General features: G+C 48.1%; 1 protein-coding gene across 12 annotated transcripts in view; it reads right to left on the bottom strand.

Annotated features, from left to right (window-relative positions):
* KDM2B (lysine demethylase 2B) overlaps nucleotides 1-15,829 on the bottom strand; it is a 155,779-nt gene that overhangs the window by 90,453 nt on the left and 49,497 nt on the right. For 11 of the 12 annotated variants that reach the window (XM_064272160.1, XM_010599861.3, XM_010599862.3 and 8 more), the window contains 2 exons: nucleotides 3,656-3,834; nucleotides 3,271-3,377 (listed from right to left, as the gene is read on the bottom strand). The exons of the other annotated variant lie outside the window; for it this stretch is intronic. In XM_064272160.1, the coding sequence (XP_064128230.1) occupies nucleotides 3,271-3,377; nucleotides 3,656-3,834 (286 nt within the window). The remainder of the gene's footprint in view (nucleotides 1-3,270; nucleotides 3,378-3,655; nucleotides 3,835-15,829) is intronic. 12 annotated transcript variants of the gene reach the window in all.

Below are 15,829 nucleotides of genomic sequence, written 5' to 3'. Positions count from 1 at the left end.
CAAACAGTAAGCACTTGACTGTTAACCGAAAGGTTGGCAGTTCAAATCCACCCAGAGGCTTCGGCGGAGAAAGACCTGGAAATCTGCTTCCATAAAGATTACAGCCAAGAAAACTCTATGGGGCAGTTCTCTTCTGTCACATGAGGTCACTATGAGTGAGAGTCAACAAGAAAAACAAAACATTTCTGCAGGATGGAGACGGAGGAGAAGCCAACGACAGAAGTACACAATGAACTCACTCTGTCTCCCCTCAACCTCCTGTATGTTTCTTCACAGACCCTAGACCAAAAACCCGATTCCAACTCATAGCGACCCTATCGGAAGAGCAGAACTGCCGAGTAAGGTTTCCAAGAAGCAGCTGGTGGATTCAAACTGCCGACCTTTTGGTTAGCAGCCGAGCTCTTAACCACTGTGCCGCCAGGGCTCCAAACTGCCTCCTAAATTTCAGTAACGGCCACTGAAAACCCTATGGAGCACAGTTCTACTCTGACATAAGCAGGGTCACCATGACTCACAGCTGACTCAATGGCAACGGGTTTTTGATTTGCCTCTAGAACTGTCAGACGATAAATTTGTGTTCTATTAGAGTCTTTGAAACAGCAGCCTTAGGAAAGGAAGACACCCCTCACCACGACGGAGCAGCATAAACTCAGGAACCAGAGAGAAAACAGCAGCATGTGTGGCTACCACGTCCGCTCTCCCAGCGCCTCCAGCACAGATGTGCTGTGACGTCTAGAAACAGTGTCATTTTAATTAAATTCCACAGAAACACCCTATGGTCCCAGAGGGCTTCAGCACCGTGGGATTTTTACCTTGCTTATTAACTGAAATGAGTGTTCTTTTCAGCCGAACAAATGGACTCTTTCCAAAGGAACAATTTCCTTTCTAACAAGGTTCAAATCCTATAACACATTCCTATGGCCACTGGTCGGGTTTATAATTCTATTTGCCAAACAATCCAACCAACACGTTGAAGAGATGTGTTCCTAGAAAATTGTGACAACATATACATATATTTTGTGTAATTAGATAGTATTCTAAATGTATTAACAGAGCTCACTATTTAAAAGAATCTTTCAATAAAGTGAAGAATATACTGAAAATCTCAGGGAGGCCACGCATACATTAATTGGAGTCTATGTCACCCAACATGATTTGACCTTCCTAAATATATTTCAAATCTGTCTTCAACTTTCATTTCCCTGCCTCGTCATTCTCTCTCTCATCTAGACACTGCAGATGCTGCTATTGAGTCAGCTCCCAACTCATAGGAATCTACACACAAGGGAACGAAATGTTGCCCAGTCCTGCACCATCCCAATGACTGGTTGCAGATCGAACCATAGTGATCCACAGGGTCTTCACTGCCTCATTTGTGGAAGTAGATTTCCAGGCCTTTCCTACTGGTTTGTCCTAGTCTGGAAGCTCTGCTGAAACCTGTTCAGCATCATAGCAACACACAAGCCCCCAAGCCTTCACTGACAGACAGGTGGTGGCTACACACTGGTGCACTAGCCAGGAGTAGAACCCAGGTCTACTGCAGGAAACGCAAGAATTCTACCACTGCCCCCACAGGATGAGGGTTGTTGTTGTTGCCGTTGTGTGCGCTGAGTGAGTTCTGACTTATAGCAACCCTATAGGGCTGTAAGACTGCCCCATTGGGCTTCCTAAGCTGTAAACTTTACAAAAGCAGACTTCCACATCTATATGCCATGGAGCAGCTAGGTGAGCTTGAACCACCAACGTTCACTGAATGCTTGACCATTGCACCACCTGGGCTCCTCAGAATGAAAGTTTTTTAAAAGCCATCACCGTCGAGGCGGCTCCGACTCATAGGGACCCTATGGGACAGAGTACAACTGCCCCATAGAGTGAGGATTGGCAAGTGCAAAGGGCTGAAGGAGCCCTGAGAGGGGCAGAGCTCCTTTCCCCTGAATTCCCATCTCCTTTGTCATTTAAGCCCAAGTCAAATGTCCCCTCCAGGAAGCCTTCTTGAAACCACCAACCAAAAAGGACTCCTCCCTCTCTGCCCAGCCCCTGCCCAGGGTTAGGGCTGCACCCAGACAGCATGTTCTCTGGGGGCTTTTAGTCTTGCTCATCATTCGACTCCCCATCCTAGGGGCTCCGAAAATTCTGCTCCAACTGAATCAGAATGGAATGAAATGAAAAACCCTCCTACTCTCCCCTCATCCCTCCTTCAGCCAGATCAAAGGGGTATCCAGAGCATCAGCTTGGAGGGGAGGAAACATTCCTAGGAGGCAATTAAAGAAAGAGAGAGAAGCTTGAAAGCATAACTCAGAGCAGCGCAGGGTCCAGGGCACCAGGTTCCCTTACAAGTCTGGCACAGAGTCCACATTCAGTATCCATGAATAAAGGACTGAGTGAAGGGCAAGTTCACAGCCATAAGCTCAGGGGGGCTGCCTGGCAGCAGGCTGAACATAGAGATGTTAATGGTTTCTGGGCCAGCAAGGCCAACTCTTCTGCGAAGCCCAGAGCAATGGCCCTGCCTGGGACAGACCATGTTCTCCTGCCCATTTTAGAGACAGGAACACTGAGGGTTTGAGATGGTGGCAGCCTCGAAGGTGACTCCCTCTTTACAGGGGTCCACTGCTTGAGTCCTTGAACATGGAGGGGGCGGTAGGAACACCTGCCCATGGTAAACACCTGGTCTCCAGACACGCAGGTGCCAATCTCCACAGCTGGACTGTGGTCCTTCCCAGCCCAGCACCAGCGCCCTTCCTAGAGGGTCCCCTAGGAAGTTAGGCCAGCTGAGTACATGGTCCCTGGGTTCTAAGGTTCTTCTGGGTCAGGGTCCTGGTTCTAAACACCAACAGACAAAAACACTAGACTTCTCCCCACCCCTTGCCCAGACCAAGTGTCTGTTGTGGGCAGGTACCCCCAAAACGCCCACTCCCGGGGCACGCTGTCACTTGGAGGGAGCAGACAAATGCTTGACAAGACTCACAGACACACACACCTAGATGCACACAGAGACACGTCCACATTCCTACTTCTCGGGTCACATCCCCCAGGAGAGCTGGTGGGAAGGCCAAAGGACCATCTGGGATGGTCAGAAATCAGAGCTGCCACATATCAGGGATGTAGTAAGGTGCTCCCCACACACCAAGGACACCCAGCCTCGTACCCCAGCATCGTTGCCACAGGGCTGGGGGCTCAGTCCTTCAGCTCTGAGGGGCAGCACCTCTAAGACCTTCTTGGACGGCCAGGCCCTCCCTCCCTCCAAGCTCCCGGCCCACCGTGGTGTCTTACTTCTTTACTTTCGGATACTTCATCTCAGCAATGGCATTGGTGGCTTCCGTCTGCTTCTCCTTTAAGTGCTGGGGCCACATGTTGTCCACCCAGTCTACCAGGTCGATCTGAAAGCCACACCACCATCAGCGCTCTCTGTCTCCTGCAGCCCCAGCCAGAAACAAACACCCTCTTTTGCCCTGGGGAGTCTCTAGCTGTCCTTAATCTTGGCTCCCTCACCTCCTGGGCCCCTTCCTCCAGCCTCAGCCAGCATTTAAACCAAAACCCTGTTCCAGACATGCCCAACCACCCCTCCTCCAGGGACCAGCCTTAGCCAGGACACGGGGGACCCAGGGGAAAGGAGCCGTGGTTGGCAGTGAGAGGAGGGGCTGTGACCAGGGCCTACCACAGTCGGACGCTTGACCAGGTGCTCCAGCTTGGTGTGGCTGAACTCGAGGCTGATGACGTTGTAAAGCTTGTCCCGCTGGGCCTCGGGCGTCTCGTAGTAACGCACAAACTGAGACATGCTCATCTCCGTGCCCTTCTGGGTGTTCACGTCCATCACATCCACCAGCCGCCGGCTCCCTGCAGGGAGAATCCACTCACTGGGGGCTGCCACCCACGGAGGACTCCAGATCTTACTTGGGACCCCCCACAAAACCTGCTCCTTCTCCAGATTTCCCCATACTCCTCACCTCTATTTCATGTCTGTTCAATGACCTCATCCTCTTGCCTTTCCTTACTGAGCCAGTCTCCAGTCCATCTGGTTTTTTCTATCCCCACTGCCTCAAACCTAGCCCAGTCCACCATTAGCGGTGGTGGTGCACTGGTTTAGCACTCAGCTGCTAACTGAAAGGTTAGTGGTTCAAACCCACCAGCCTTTCCAAGGGAGAAGAGACCTGGCCATCTGCTCCTGTAAAGATTACAGCCTAGAAAACCCTAGGTTCAGTTCTATTCTCTGACCTACAGGGTTGCTATGAGTCGAAATCGACTTGAGGATGCACAACAACAAAGGCGACCTCAAGAGCTTCCCACGGGTTCTCCAGGCTGCCCCTCCTGTCCATCCTCCACACTGCAGTCAGGGTGAGCATTCTAAAACAGAGGCTCTCTACAATGTGGACACTCCTCTTTCTGTATAAGACCCTCCAAGGCTCCCCATTGCCTACAGAATATTCCCTTAGCATGGCACTCAAAGCTTTTCTGTTTATTCACAGCACTAGAATAGTACTTAACTCTGTAGCTAGTTAGCTGTTTGGAAATGAGGTTTGGAGAACTCACTTGCCCCAAAATGCCCAGTTAGTGAGCACCAGAGCTGGGAATCGCATCCAACTCAGTCTTACGCCGCAGCCTAGGTTCTCAGCCCTCTGCATTACTGAATCTTGATCAAATGCTAAGGCCTCGAGGCGAGATGCGAGGGCAGAGGGGGTCAGAAGCTGGCCAAATGGACACTAAAATAGAGTGGAGGGAAGGAGTGTGCTGTCTTATTAGGGGGAGAGCAACGAGGAGAATATAGCAAGATGTATATAAGTTTTTGTATGAGAGACTGAAAAAAAAAAAAAACAGGAAAATCACCTCAGATGACAAAATGGTAGACAATCACACACTACTGGGAACCATGGACTAGCCAAGTTGACACACAGTTTTGGGGGATACAATTCAGTCCATAACAGAGCCTAACACTAAAATGATCACACCTGCCCCCTCGCACACACCCACTGCAACTTAGACAATTCATAACAGAAACAGTAGAACAGATCTAAAGAACTCTAATAAAATTTTGATATTTCCCCCCAAAAATGATCCCCAGCTCTGGTGGACAGCTCCGCGCCCCAGGGATCCTGTACCGCTGGGGTGGGAAGCAGCTTGGTTTTTCCGTCGGGGCTGCAGGTCCACCAGGGGGCAACCCTGGTCTTTGGTAGAAATTCTGGCCGGGATCTCAGCAGGGCTGGCTGGGCTCCTGGAACAGGTGGGCTCTGCTCAGCTTTCCTGACAAGCCCACCTGGCAGACAATCTGCTGCCGGGTTAGAATGGGGTGGGGGAGGGGGAGATGGGGGAGTGGGAGGAGAATGGGCTCCCGACCCCCACTTCTCTGACCTCCACATCTCCACCTCTCCTCCCCTCCAGACTCTGCTAAGGATCACGTCTGGAGCCTTCCCCTCTTGCACCCCTCTAAACAGCACCGCTTCTGCCTGAGAACAGTGGTATTTGCTGCACAGGTAGGAAGATGGGATTTCCCATTACCATCAAGTCGATTCTGACTCACAGCGACCCCATGAGTTACAGAGTAGAACTGCCCCACAGGGTTACCAAGGCTGTAATTTTACTGAAGCAGACTGCCACATCTTTCTGCGGCAGAGTGGCTGGTGGGTTTGAACCACTGACCTTTCAATTAGCAGCCAAGCACTTTAATCACTTTGACACCAGGGCTCCTTCCCCAAAAGAACTGTTGTTGTTGTGTGCCCTCGAGTCGATTCCAACTCATACCGACCCTATAGGACAGAGGAGAACTGCCTCGTAGGTTTCCAAGGAGCAGCTGGTGTTTTCGAACTGCCAACCTTTTGGTTAGCAGCGAGGGTGAGCTCTTAACCGCTTCGCCACCAGGGCTCCCCCATAAAGATTACAGCCTAGGAAACCCTATGGGACAGTTCTACTCTGTCCTATAGGGTCACTATGAGTCAGAATCGACTCGATGGCACCTAACAACAACAAATCTTTACAGACACAGATCTCCAGACCTTTCTTCCACAGCACTGCTAGGTGGGTTCGAATCACCAACCTTCAGGTTAGTAAACTACCACAAACCATTTGTACCACCCAGGGATAAAGGATACAAAGACTGCAGCTCCAAAGAAGCTCAAAGAATTCAGCACTGAAAGACTGAGCTCAGCTGCCCCCCAGGATAATGCAGCTAAGACTTTGTGGGTTCAAATCCCACCTTGGCCACACTCCAGCCCCAGACAGCTTCACTGCTCTCTATAACATGGGGATAAAAACAGGACCAAGTTCATGGACTGTCCTGAGGCTTAAATGTGAAAGTCCACACAAAACACTTCAGGGCATATGGTCAGCAAATTTCATCTGTTATTACAGGTGGAGAAAGGGAGGCAGACGGAAGGTTAGGGTCTTGCCTAAAATCGAAGCAAGACAAATCTCAATTCCAATGGTCTGACCACTTACAATCCTTAAGTTATAATCAGGAATGGTTACGAGGGAAGAAAGGGGCGGGGAGGGGAAATCACTAACCCGATAGTAGACAAACATTAACTTTGGTGAAGGGAAAGACAACACATAATACAGGGGAAATCAGCACAACTTGGCCAAGGCAATGACAGAAACCTCCTAGACACATCCGAACACCATAAGGGACCGAACTACTGGGACTGAGGGCTGGGACCACGGTCTCGGGGGATATCTAGGTCAATTGGCATAACACAGTTCATAAAGAAAATGTTCTACATCGTACTTTGGGGAGTAGGGTCTGGGGTTTTAAAAGCTTACAAGCAGCCATCTAAGATACATCTGGTCCCATCCCATCCCATCCGGAGCAAAGGACTACTAGACCATATGAACCACAGCCTCCACCAGCCTAAGCCCAGAAGTACTAGATGGTGCCCAGCTACTATCACCAACTGCTCTGACATGGATCACAGTAGAGGGTTCTAGACATAGCGGGAGAAAAACGTAGAACAAAATTCAAATTCACAAAAAAAGCCCAGATCTACTGGCCTGACAGAGACTAGAGGAACCCCCTAAGACCATGGTCCCTGGAAACACTGTGAGTTCAGAACTGAAGCCACTCCAGAACTCCGTCTTTCAGCCAAAAATCGGACAGGCCTATAAAACAGTAATACACGTAAGGAACGTGCTTTTTAGTTCAATGACGTATGAAACCAAATGGGCAAAACCTGCCCAAAAGCAGAATTGATAAGGCAGGAAGGGACAGGAAACCTGGACAAACGGACATGGGAAACCCGGGGTAGAAAGGGGGAGAGGACTGACACATTGAGGGGATTGCATCCCATGTGACAAAATAGTTTGTGTATAAATTTTTGTATGAGAAACTAATTTGCACTGCAAGCTTTCACCTAAAACACAATAAAATTATATATATATATCAAGATCACCTGTGTGAAGAGGGTTCTAAAAATGCTCTAAAACTGATCATGGTGTTGGTTGCACAACTATGAACAACTAAAAACTACTGAATTGTACAGTTTTAATGGGTGAATTTATGGTATATGAAAGATATCTTAATAAAGTTTAGTACTCAGGCCCTCAACGACCAAGGAAATTGGTTTTCCTGTATTTTTTCTTTCATAAAAATCTATCAGCTTAAAAGCCACATAAAAAAAGTTAAAGACATTATTTTAAACCAATCTCATTATTTTAAATCAACCCCATACTACTGGGGTACACAGAGCCACACAGCTCAAGAGCTTTGGCCACAGTTCTTCCAGAAGGTTCCAAGGAGCCTTCACATAACTTGTCCTCCTAGCCTCTTCCTTCCCCTATTGTATAGTTTATCTAGTGGCTTTACAAAGAGAAAATTATCATCCATGGATGACATCATACCATTTTATCCTAAATACTAGATTTCTTTGCCCATTCGTGTCTCACCTTTCTGCCCTACTACTCTGTAAGCCCTGTGAGGGCAGGAATCCTGTCAGTCTTGCTCACTAACCTATCCCAAGTATTAGAATGGAGGCTGGCACAACAGAGAGGCTCAGTAAATACTTGTTAAATGAATAAATGATAAATGTTGGATATTGTCCATGTGTCCTGTCCAGCATGTGACATGAATTCACAAATAAATGACAGCTGAAATGGCCTGGGGTTGGCTATGGGTAAGTGTCTTAGATATTTAGTGCTGCTCGCTACGAGTCGGAATCGACTCAATGGCACTGGGTTTTTTTTATAGCAGAAATACCACAAGTGGATGACTTTAACAAACAGAAGTTTATTCTCTCACAGTTTAGGAGGTTAGAAGTCCAAATTTAGGGTGCCAGCTCCCAGGGAACTCTTCCTCCCTCTGTCGGTTCTAGGCGAAGGCCCTTATCATCACTATTCCCTGGTCTAGGAGCTTCTCAGCACAGGGACCCTGGGTCCAAAGGGTGCACTCCGCTCCTGGAGCTTCTTTCTTGGTGGTGTGAGGTCCTTTTCCTCCCTGCACAATTCTCTCTTTTATATCTCAAAAAAGACTGACTCAAGATACAACCAAATCCTATAGATTGAGTCCTGCCTCATGAACATCACTGCCTCTAATCCTGCCTCATTGACATCGTAGACGTTAGGATTTCCAACACATAGGATAATCACATCAGACCACAAAATGGTGGGCAAGTACACAATACTGGGTTCCACGGTCTAGCCAAGTTGATACACATTTTTGGGGGACACAATTTAATCCATAACAGTGGGTATGTACGTATAACTGCCCCTACAATAGGGAAGATGAACCCCCCCATCTGGAAATCACCTTGTAGTCTTGAGCAGTCAGGAGCCCTGTTGCTGGGACAACGGTCACTGAACACAGACGGAGTGTCAGCATGGTATGAGAGGTGGTTTTCACTTTCTTGAGGGTGAGATCTTCCAGTCCTCCCATTCCAATCCTCGGGGCTTTTTAAGTATCTCTCTTCCCTCTGCTTCTCTGCAGCTTTCTTCAGCCAAAGAGGCTACTCTGAAGCAATGCAGGCCTGACTCCCCGCCCCATGCAGGTCCCCAGCTGAACCCATCTCTTCCTGCTCACCCAAGGATGAAAGCGGAAGTCAGGGCTGGAGTGGCTCCACTCAGCCACAGTCCTTCCCAAACCAGGGTAGCGCTCTGAGGAGCAGCCGGGCCAAGAAGGAGGGTGGCATGGTGCAGTGAAGAGCCCCAGGGGTGAGGGAGGATGAAGTGACCGTGCTAGGAGTGGAGGGTTGGGACTCTTGACTCTAAGAATAGCCTCCATCCAGCTCCCCAGGTGTCCTGGAAACAGGAGCCCATAGGGGATAGAGTGGGAGAGGGAAGAAGGAGGAAGGGAAGTCAGTGCCTGGACTCCACAGACCACCAGAGGAACACAAATGCACCGGTCACTGAAACATCCAACACTGCTCAGTCAGGCCCTCATGCCGCAGCAAGAAAGCAGAAATGATGGCATGATTCACAGGGAGACAGAGAGACAGTAGTAAAAGAGACCCTTGGCTTTAGAGTCATGCGTTCTGGGGTAAGGGCCAGCTCTGACCCAAAGCAGGTGAGGGCAAGTTTCCCTCCATAAACTCAATGCCATTGAGTTGATTATGACCTATAGCAACCCTGTAGGACAGAGTAGAGCTGCCCCATAGGGTCTTCAAAGCTGTAATCTTTACAGCAGCAGACTGCCACATCTTCCCCCCACAGAGTGGCTGGTTGGTTTAAAGTGTTGACCTTTAGGTTAGCAGCCAAGTGCTTAACCACTACAACACCAGGGGTCCTTTTTTTCCATTCACAGATGATGATAAATGACAAAGACACATACAACAAAATTCTAACTCACAAAAAAAGACTAGACTTACTGGTCTGACAGAGACTGGAGAAACCCCAAGGGTATGACCTCTGGAACACCTTTTAGCTTAGTACTGAAGACACTCCTGAGGTTCACCTTCAGCCAAAGATTAGACAGGCCCATAAAACAAAATGAGACTATATAGGCACACCAGCCCAGGGGCAAGGACGAGAAGGCAGGAGGGGACAGGAAAGCTGGTTATGGAGACACAAGGTCAAGAAGGGGAGAGTGTTGACATGTCGTAGGATTGGCAACCAATGTCACAAAACGACATGTGTATTAGCTGTTTAATGAGAAACTAATTTGCTCCACAAACCTTCACCTAAAGTACAACAAAAAAAAGAAATGACAAAGACAATGGAATTAGACACCATCACCCTTTTGCAACCCCTAATGACCTAATTTGCTTTTAAAAATCAAAGATGTCACTTTGATCACTAAGGTGAGTCTACTCAAGCCTGGTCTTTTCCATCATCTCATATGCACATGAAAGCTGGACAATGAAAAAAGAAAACAGAAGAAGAGTTGATGCATTCAAATTATGGTCCTGGCAAAGTATACTGAATGAACCAAGGACTGTCAGAAGAATGAACGTATCAGTCTTAGAAAAAATACAACCAGAATGCTACTTAGAGGCGAGGATGGCAAGACTTTGTCTTCCTTACCTTGGATATTTCATCAGAAAAGATCAATCACCAGAAAGGACATCCTATTTAGTAAAGGGTCAGCGAAAACGAGGGGAACCCTCAATGAAATGGACTGACACAATTGCCTCAGCAATGGACTCAAACGTACCAACGATCACGAAAATGGCACAGGACTGGGTAACGTTTTGTTCTTTTCTACATAATGTCGCCACGAGACGGAGCTGACTCAATGGTACCTAACAACAGTGCATTATTGGAGTAAGGCATTAAATATCAGTGCTGCTAACATGAGAGAGAGAGAAATAAGGCTTGATGTCATGTACCTCCTGATAGAAGAACAGAACACCATCTATGGAGTAGTCTTGCCAGAAACAATAAACATGTATCTGTTGGGTTTTTGGGTTATCTGCTGTTGTTGTTGGGCACCCTCAAACAGATTCCGACTCATAGTAACCCCATGTGTTACAGAGTAGAATTGCCCTATAAGGCTTTCTTGGATGTAATCTTTACAGAAACAGATTACCAGGCCTTTCTTCCATGTGGCCACTGGTGGGTTCAAACCACCACCCTTTTGGTTACCAGCCGAATACTTAACTGTTGTGCCACCAGGGGTCAGGGAACCCTGATTAACATTAAACACATAGATCCAACTACCGATTTACGGAAATATAGGGGACAAAGAAACATGTTAAACTACTCCAAAAGTGTGCCATTGGCAAAATCCAGGCAAAGGAAAACTCCACAGGTCAAATAATTCGATTCCTTTGGATTGGAGGGAAAATTCAGAGATCAAAAGAGGCTTAAAAGGCATATCAATCAATCACAATGTATGGTCCTTATTTACATTGTCTCATACAACAACCAAAAAAGAAGGAAGTAATAGTTATGATATACAAGAAATTTGAACAATGTACATGGACATCTGATGATATTAAGAAATTATGAGAATGCAAGAAGGGATAGGAAAACTGGACCAACAGACACAGAGAACCCCGGGTATAAAGGGAAAGGGGGAGAGTGCTAACACATTGTGGGAATTACAACCAATTTCATAAAACAATTTGGGTACAAATTTTTTAATGAGAAACTAATTCACACCGTAAATTTTCACCTAAAGCACAATTAAATTTTTTTAAAAAGAAAGAGTTTTTGAAAAAATTAGGTGTGATAATGATATAGTAATTATGTTTTCAAAAATTCTGTATCTTTAGAGCAACATACTGGACAATTAGGGATGAAATTGTATAATGTCTGGATATGCTTCAAATATTGCAGGAGAGGAGGAAATGGATGAAGGTATGGATGGGGAAGAACTGGCCATGGACTCATGGGTGCTGGGGCTGGGTGATGGGTATGTGGGAGTTCTTTATATTATCTACTTCTGCTACTATTAGGAGTCCCTGGGTGGTGCAAATGCTAACCAAGAGGTTGGAGGTTCAAGTCCACCCAGAGGTGCGAGGCGCCTTGGAAAAAAGCTTGGCAATCTACTTCCGAAAAATCGGCCACTGAAAACCCAATGGAAAGAGTTGAACTTTGACACACGTGGGGTCGCCATTAGCTGGAGTCAACTCAATGGCAACTGGCTTTTTGTTAATACATAAAATTCTCTACGACAAAAAAAAATTTTTTTTTTTAATTTGTCACTAGCTCTGATTTGGCTTCAGAAAACTCACTTGACTTTTCTAGACTTGGAGAGTCTTCATTTGTAAAACGAGTCTGTTTGTGGAAGTAGATGATATAAACAATGGAAGAGCCTAACGTCAGGTACATGGTAGCGTCTATAATACACTTCCCACTACCTGCACAGCAGGTATGAGATGCGGAAAGAGCCGTGAGGTTCTGAATACAGGCGAGGAAGTGTTCTAATCAGACAGTAAGAGAAAAGGCGCTCTTTCCCCCGTGTGGGACTGCGCAGACACCACAGCCTCCACCTGGAGAAAAAGGATTCTTTTCCTCTCACTTGAGTCTCTGGGTGATGGTACCAACGGTTAAGGCACTCAGCTGCTAACTGAAAGGCTGGCAGTTTGAATCCACCCAAAAATGCCTCAAAGAAAGCCCTGGTGATCTATTTCCAAAAAATCAGCCATTGAAAACTTAGAGTTCTACCTGACACACAGGGGGTCGACACGAGTCAGAATCCACCTGACGGCAACCAGTTACTGGTGAAGACCCCGATTTGGGATACAGTGAATGACTTCTGCTTTGCTCAGCTGGGGCCCAGGGAAAGCCACAGCATAAACTGTGGGTACTCCAGGGCCACTGGGACGGGAGGGCCAAGAGCTCTGGACTGAGTTCTAGTCCCAGCAACTGCAATAGGTGGTCCCTGGGCCAAGTCACTGACCCCACTCTAGGCCTCTGTCACCTTGTGTGTGAAGAGAGGAAGAGTTCACCTTTCTTCTTCTCTGCCACAGAAGGCTTTCTTCAAACAAAAGCTTTGGCCGGTGCCATACACATTAGTAAACACAAGCAGCTGCGCCTGAAGCAGGAGACAGAGGGGCCCAGAACTCAGACCTGGAATCCTGGGAGTTCCCTGTGAAAACCCCTGGCTCAGATCACATCAGGTCCTTTTCCAGGGCCAACACACTGGTTTTCAGTCGAGTTCCTGCGTGCTCAGATCAATTCCCTTCGATGCGAGCCAGGGGGACATGGAAGGGGGCAAGAGACCAAGAGCCCTGCCCAAGGGGTCACTGGGGACACTGGGGGCCTGCCAGTCCCTTTTGGCCTTAGCTCGGAGATTAAGAATTAGCACTCCATCTTCTCAGGTTCCCGGGCTGATCGGCCACCCACAGCAAGAGTGAGCTGGGCATGAGTGCCCGTCTTGGACAGAAGCTCAGCATGGGGAGGAGGCAGCAGCCCAAAGGGACAGGTCAGTGCTAAGAATGGAATGTGGCCCTCCAAGCTCTGGGGAGCAGCTGCCCCTGAAACAGCTGACAGGGACAAGCTGCCTGTTGGGATCTGCAAGGGATCCACAGAGCAGGACCCCCCCCCCGCCTCCACCCAGCTCCTAAAGTCAACGGGTTGCAGGAGAAATTTTCCACGAGGAGGGTGCCTGGCGTTCCTAAGTAGGCCAACAGCCCAGGCTCAGTACAGCCTTCCCTCCCTCCTCTCTCGTCCCCACCTCCCCTCCCCTACCCACGCTCATTGGTTCTCTGGGCTCACAGGCTGCACACATGTCCGACAAACTCCAGCTGCAGAAATTCATTGCAGCCCAGTGGCCCTTGCTTTGAAGGCTCCATTGGTCAGCATCAAGAGCCGTGAGTGAGCCTGGAGCCAGGAGGATGCCACTGAAAGTCACCTTGAGGGCTAATATGAAGCACACACAGGCACTGACCCTGATTCCCTCCAAGCCCCACACTTCAGAAAGTGCACAGCCCTGTCCCACATCATAGTTTTAGAACCTTCTCCATCATCCTCCAGTTTCTGGACCCATTTTTATTCTGCTCTTTGGGAGTATCTCCTTATCCATCTCACAAGGGGAGCGTATATTCACAAACACACTGGCCACAAGTTCAAATCTCACTCCATGACTTCCTAGCAGTGAGGCCTTGAGTATGGCTGTGAGCCTCTCTGGGCCTCCATTTCCTCATCTGTAAAGTGGAGATGAAAGGACCTGCCCTAGTGACCTGACACAATGATTGAAAGCACTTCGTAAACTTAAAAGCAAGGCTCCTAGGGAAATCTACAGACAGAGAGAGTAGATTGGTTTGGTGGTTCAGTGGTAGAATTCTCACCTTCCATGCAGGACACCCAGGGTCGATTCCCGGCCAACACACCCCATGCACAGGCACCACCCTGTCAGTGAAAGCTTGCAGACTGCTATGGTGCTGAACAGGTTTTAGTGGGGCCTCAGACTAAGATGGACTAGAAAGAAATGCCTGGCGATCTACTTCCAAAAATCAGCCAATGCACAGCAATGGTGCAGGAGCAGACAGCGTCTGGTTCTGTTGTGCATGAGGTGGCTCAAGTGCAGCTAACAACAACAACAGGGTTGGGGGATGGGAAGACAAGGAGGATACCCAAAGAGTAGCGTTCTTTTATGAGGTGATGAAAACGTTCTAAAATTGATGCGGTAATGGTTGCACAACTCTGTGAATGTACTAAAAACCATAGCCTGGTATACTTTCAATACCCCCTGCTAAAGGTACCCTGGTGGTGCAAGGGTTAAGTGCTCAGCTGCTAACTGCAAGGCTGGTGGTTCAAATCCACCCAGCGGCTCCATGGAAGAGAGACCTGGCAATCTGTTTCCATAAAGATTACAACCTAGAAAACCCTATGGGGCAGTTCTACTGTCACGTGGGGTGGCTATGAGTCTGAAGAGACTCCTCGGCACCTAACGACAACAGTAGGTGAATCGTATGGTATGCGAATGATATCTCAATAAAGCTGTAGGTACGTAAAAAAATAAGCAGGGGTCCTATTGAGGACACTGTCTCAAACTGAGGGAGGAAAGGTGTAGGAAAGGAGGGGGGTTTCAGGGCTGAGGTCTGATCCCAGGTCTGATGCTATGTCACTGCACAACTTAGAGCAAGCCTCTTCCCGGACCCAGGCCTCAGTTTCCTCAATGTACGCTAAGACAATAGAGAAAAAAGTCCCCCGGGTTTTCCCTAAGGACTACTATCTTCCAGCTCCTCACCCCCATCACCTATTTTCACTACCCCAGGCAGATTCTGCCAGGCTGGCTGTCCCCTGTGCCCTGGGCTGGAGACCCCAGCCCTCTGAGACAAATGGACATGAGAAGATACAAACCTAGACTAGCAAACCACGCTAACCCCGACCAAACCAAAAAACCCACTGCCGTCGAGTCTATTCCGACTCATAGCAACCCTATAGGACAGAGGAGAACTGCCCCATAGAGTTTCCAAGGAGCACCTGGCAGATTCGAACTGCCAACCTTTTGGTTAGCAGCCGCGGCACTTAACCACTGCTCCACCAGGTTTCCAACCCCAACCAGGCATGAAAATCAGAAAAGTCATCAACAGCACAACACCAAAGACTCCTGGACTAAGAGACACGGAGTGTGGACCACAGTGTCGTCCAGAAGTTACAAGCACGAGCTCTAGGGACAGACAGATTTGGATACAAATCTCAGCTCTTCCACAACCTAGCTATTTGGCTTTGGATAAGTCACTCTGAACCTCGGTTTTGACATCTATTAAACTCAGATACTGATAACCAGGGCTTTATGAAGATTAAAACCAAAAACAAACCCATTGCCATCAAGTCAATTTCGACTCATAGCAACCCTGTAGGACAGAGTAGAACTGTCCTATAGAGTTTCTTAGGAGTACCTGGTGGATCTGAACTGCCAACCTTTTGATTAGCAGCCGTAGCACTTAACCACTACGCCTCCAGGGTTTGCTTATGCAGATTAGATGATATAATATAGAAGTTGTCCCTGGTTCATAGGTCCCTA

Source organism: Loxodonta africana, chromosome 19, assembly GCF_030014295.1.
Source record: "Loxodonta africana isolate mLoxAfr1 chromosome 19, mLoxAfr1.hap2, whole genome shotgun sequence".
Taxonomy (NCBI): domain Eukaryota; kingdom Metazoa; phylum Chordata; class Mammalia; order Proboscidea; family Elephantidae; genus Loxodonta; species Loxodonta africana.
Note: the sequence above shows the minus strand (reverse complement) of the source record. Positions and strands in the feature narration are given on the sequence as shown.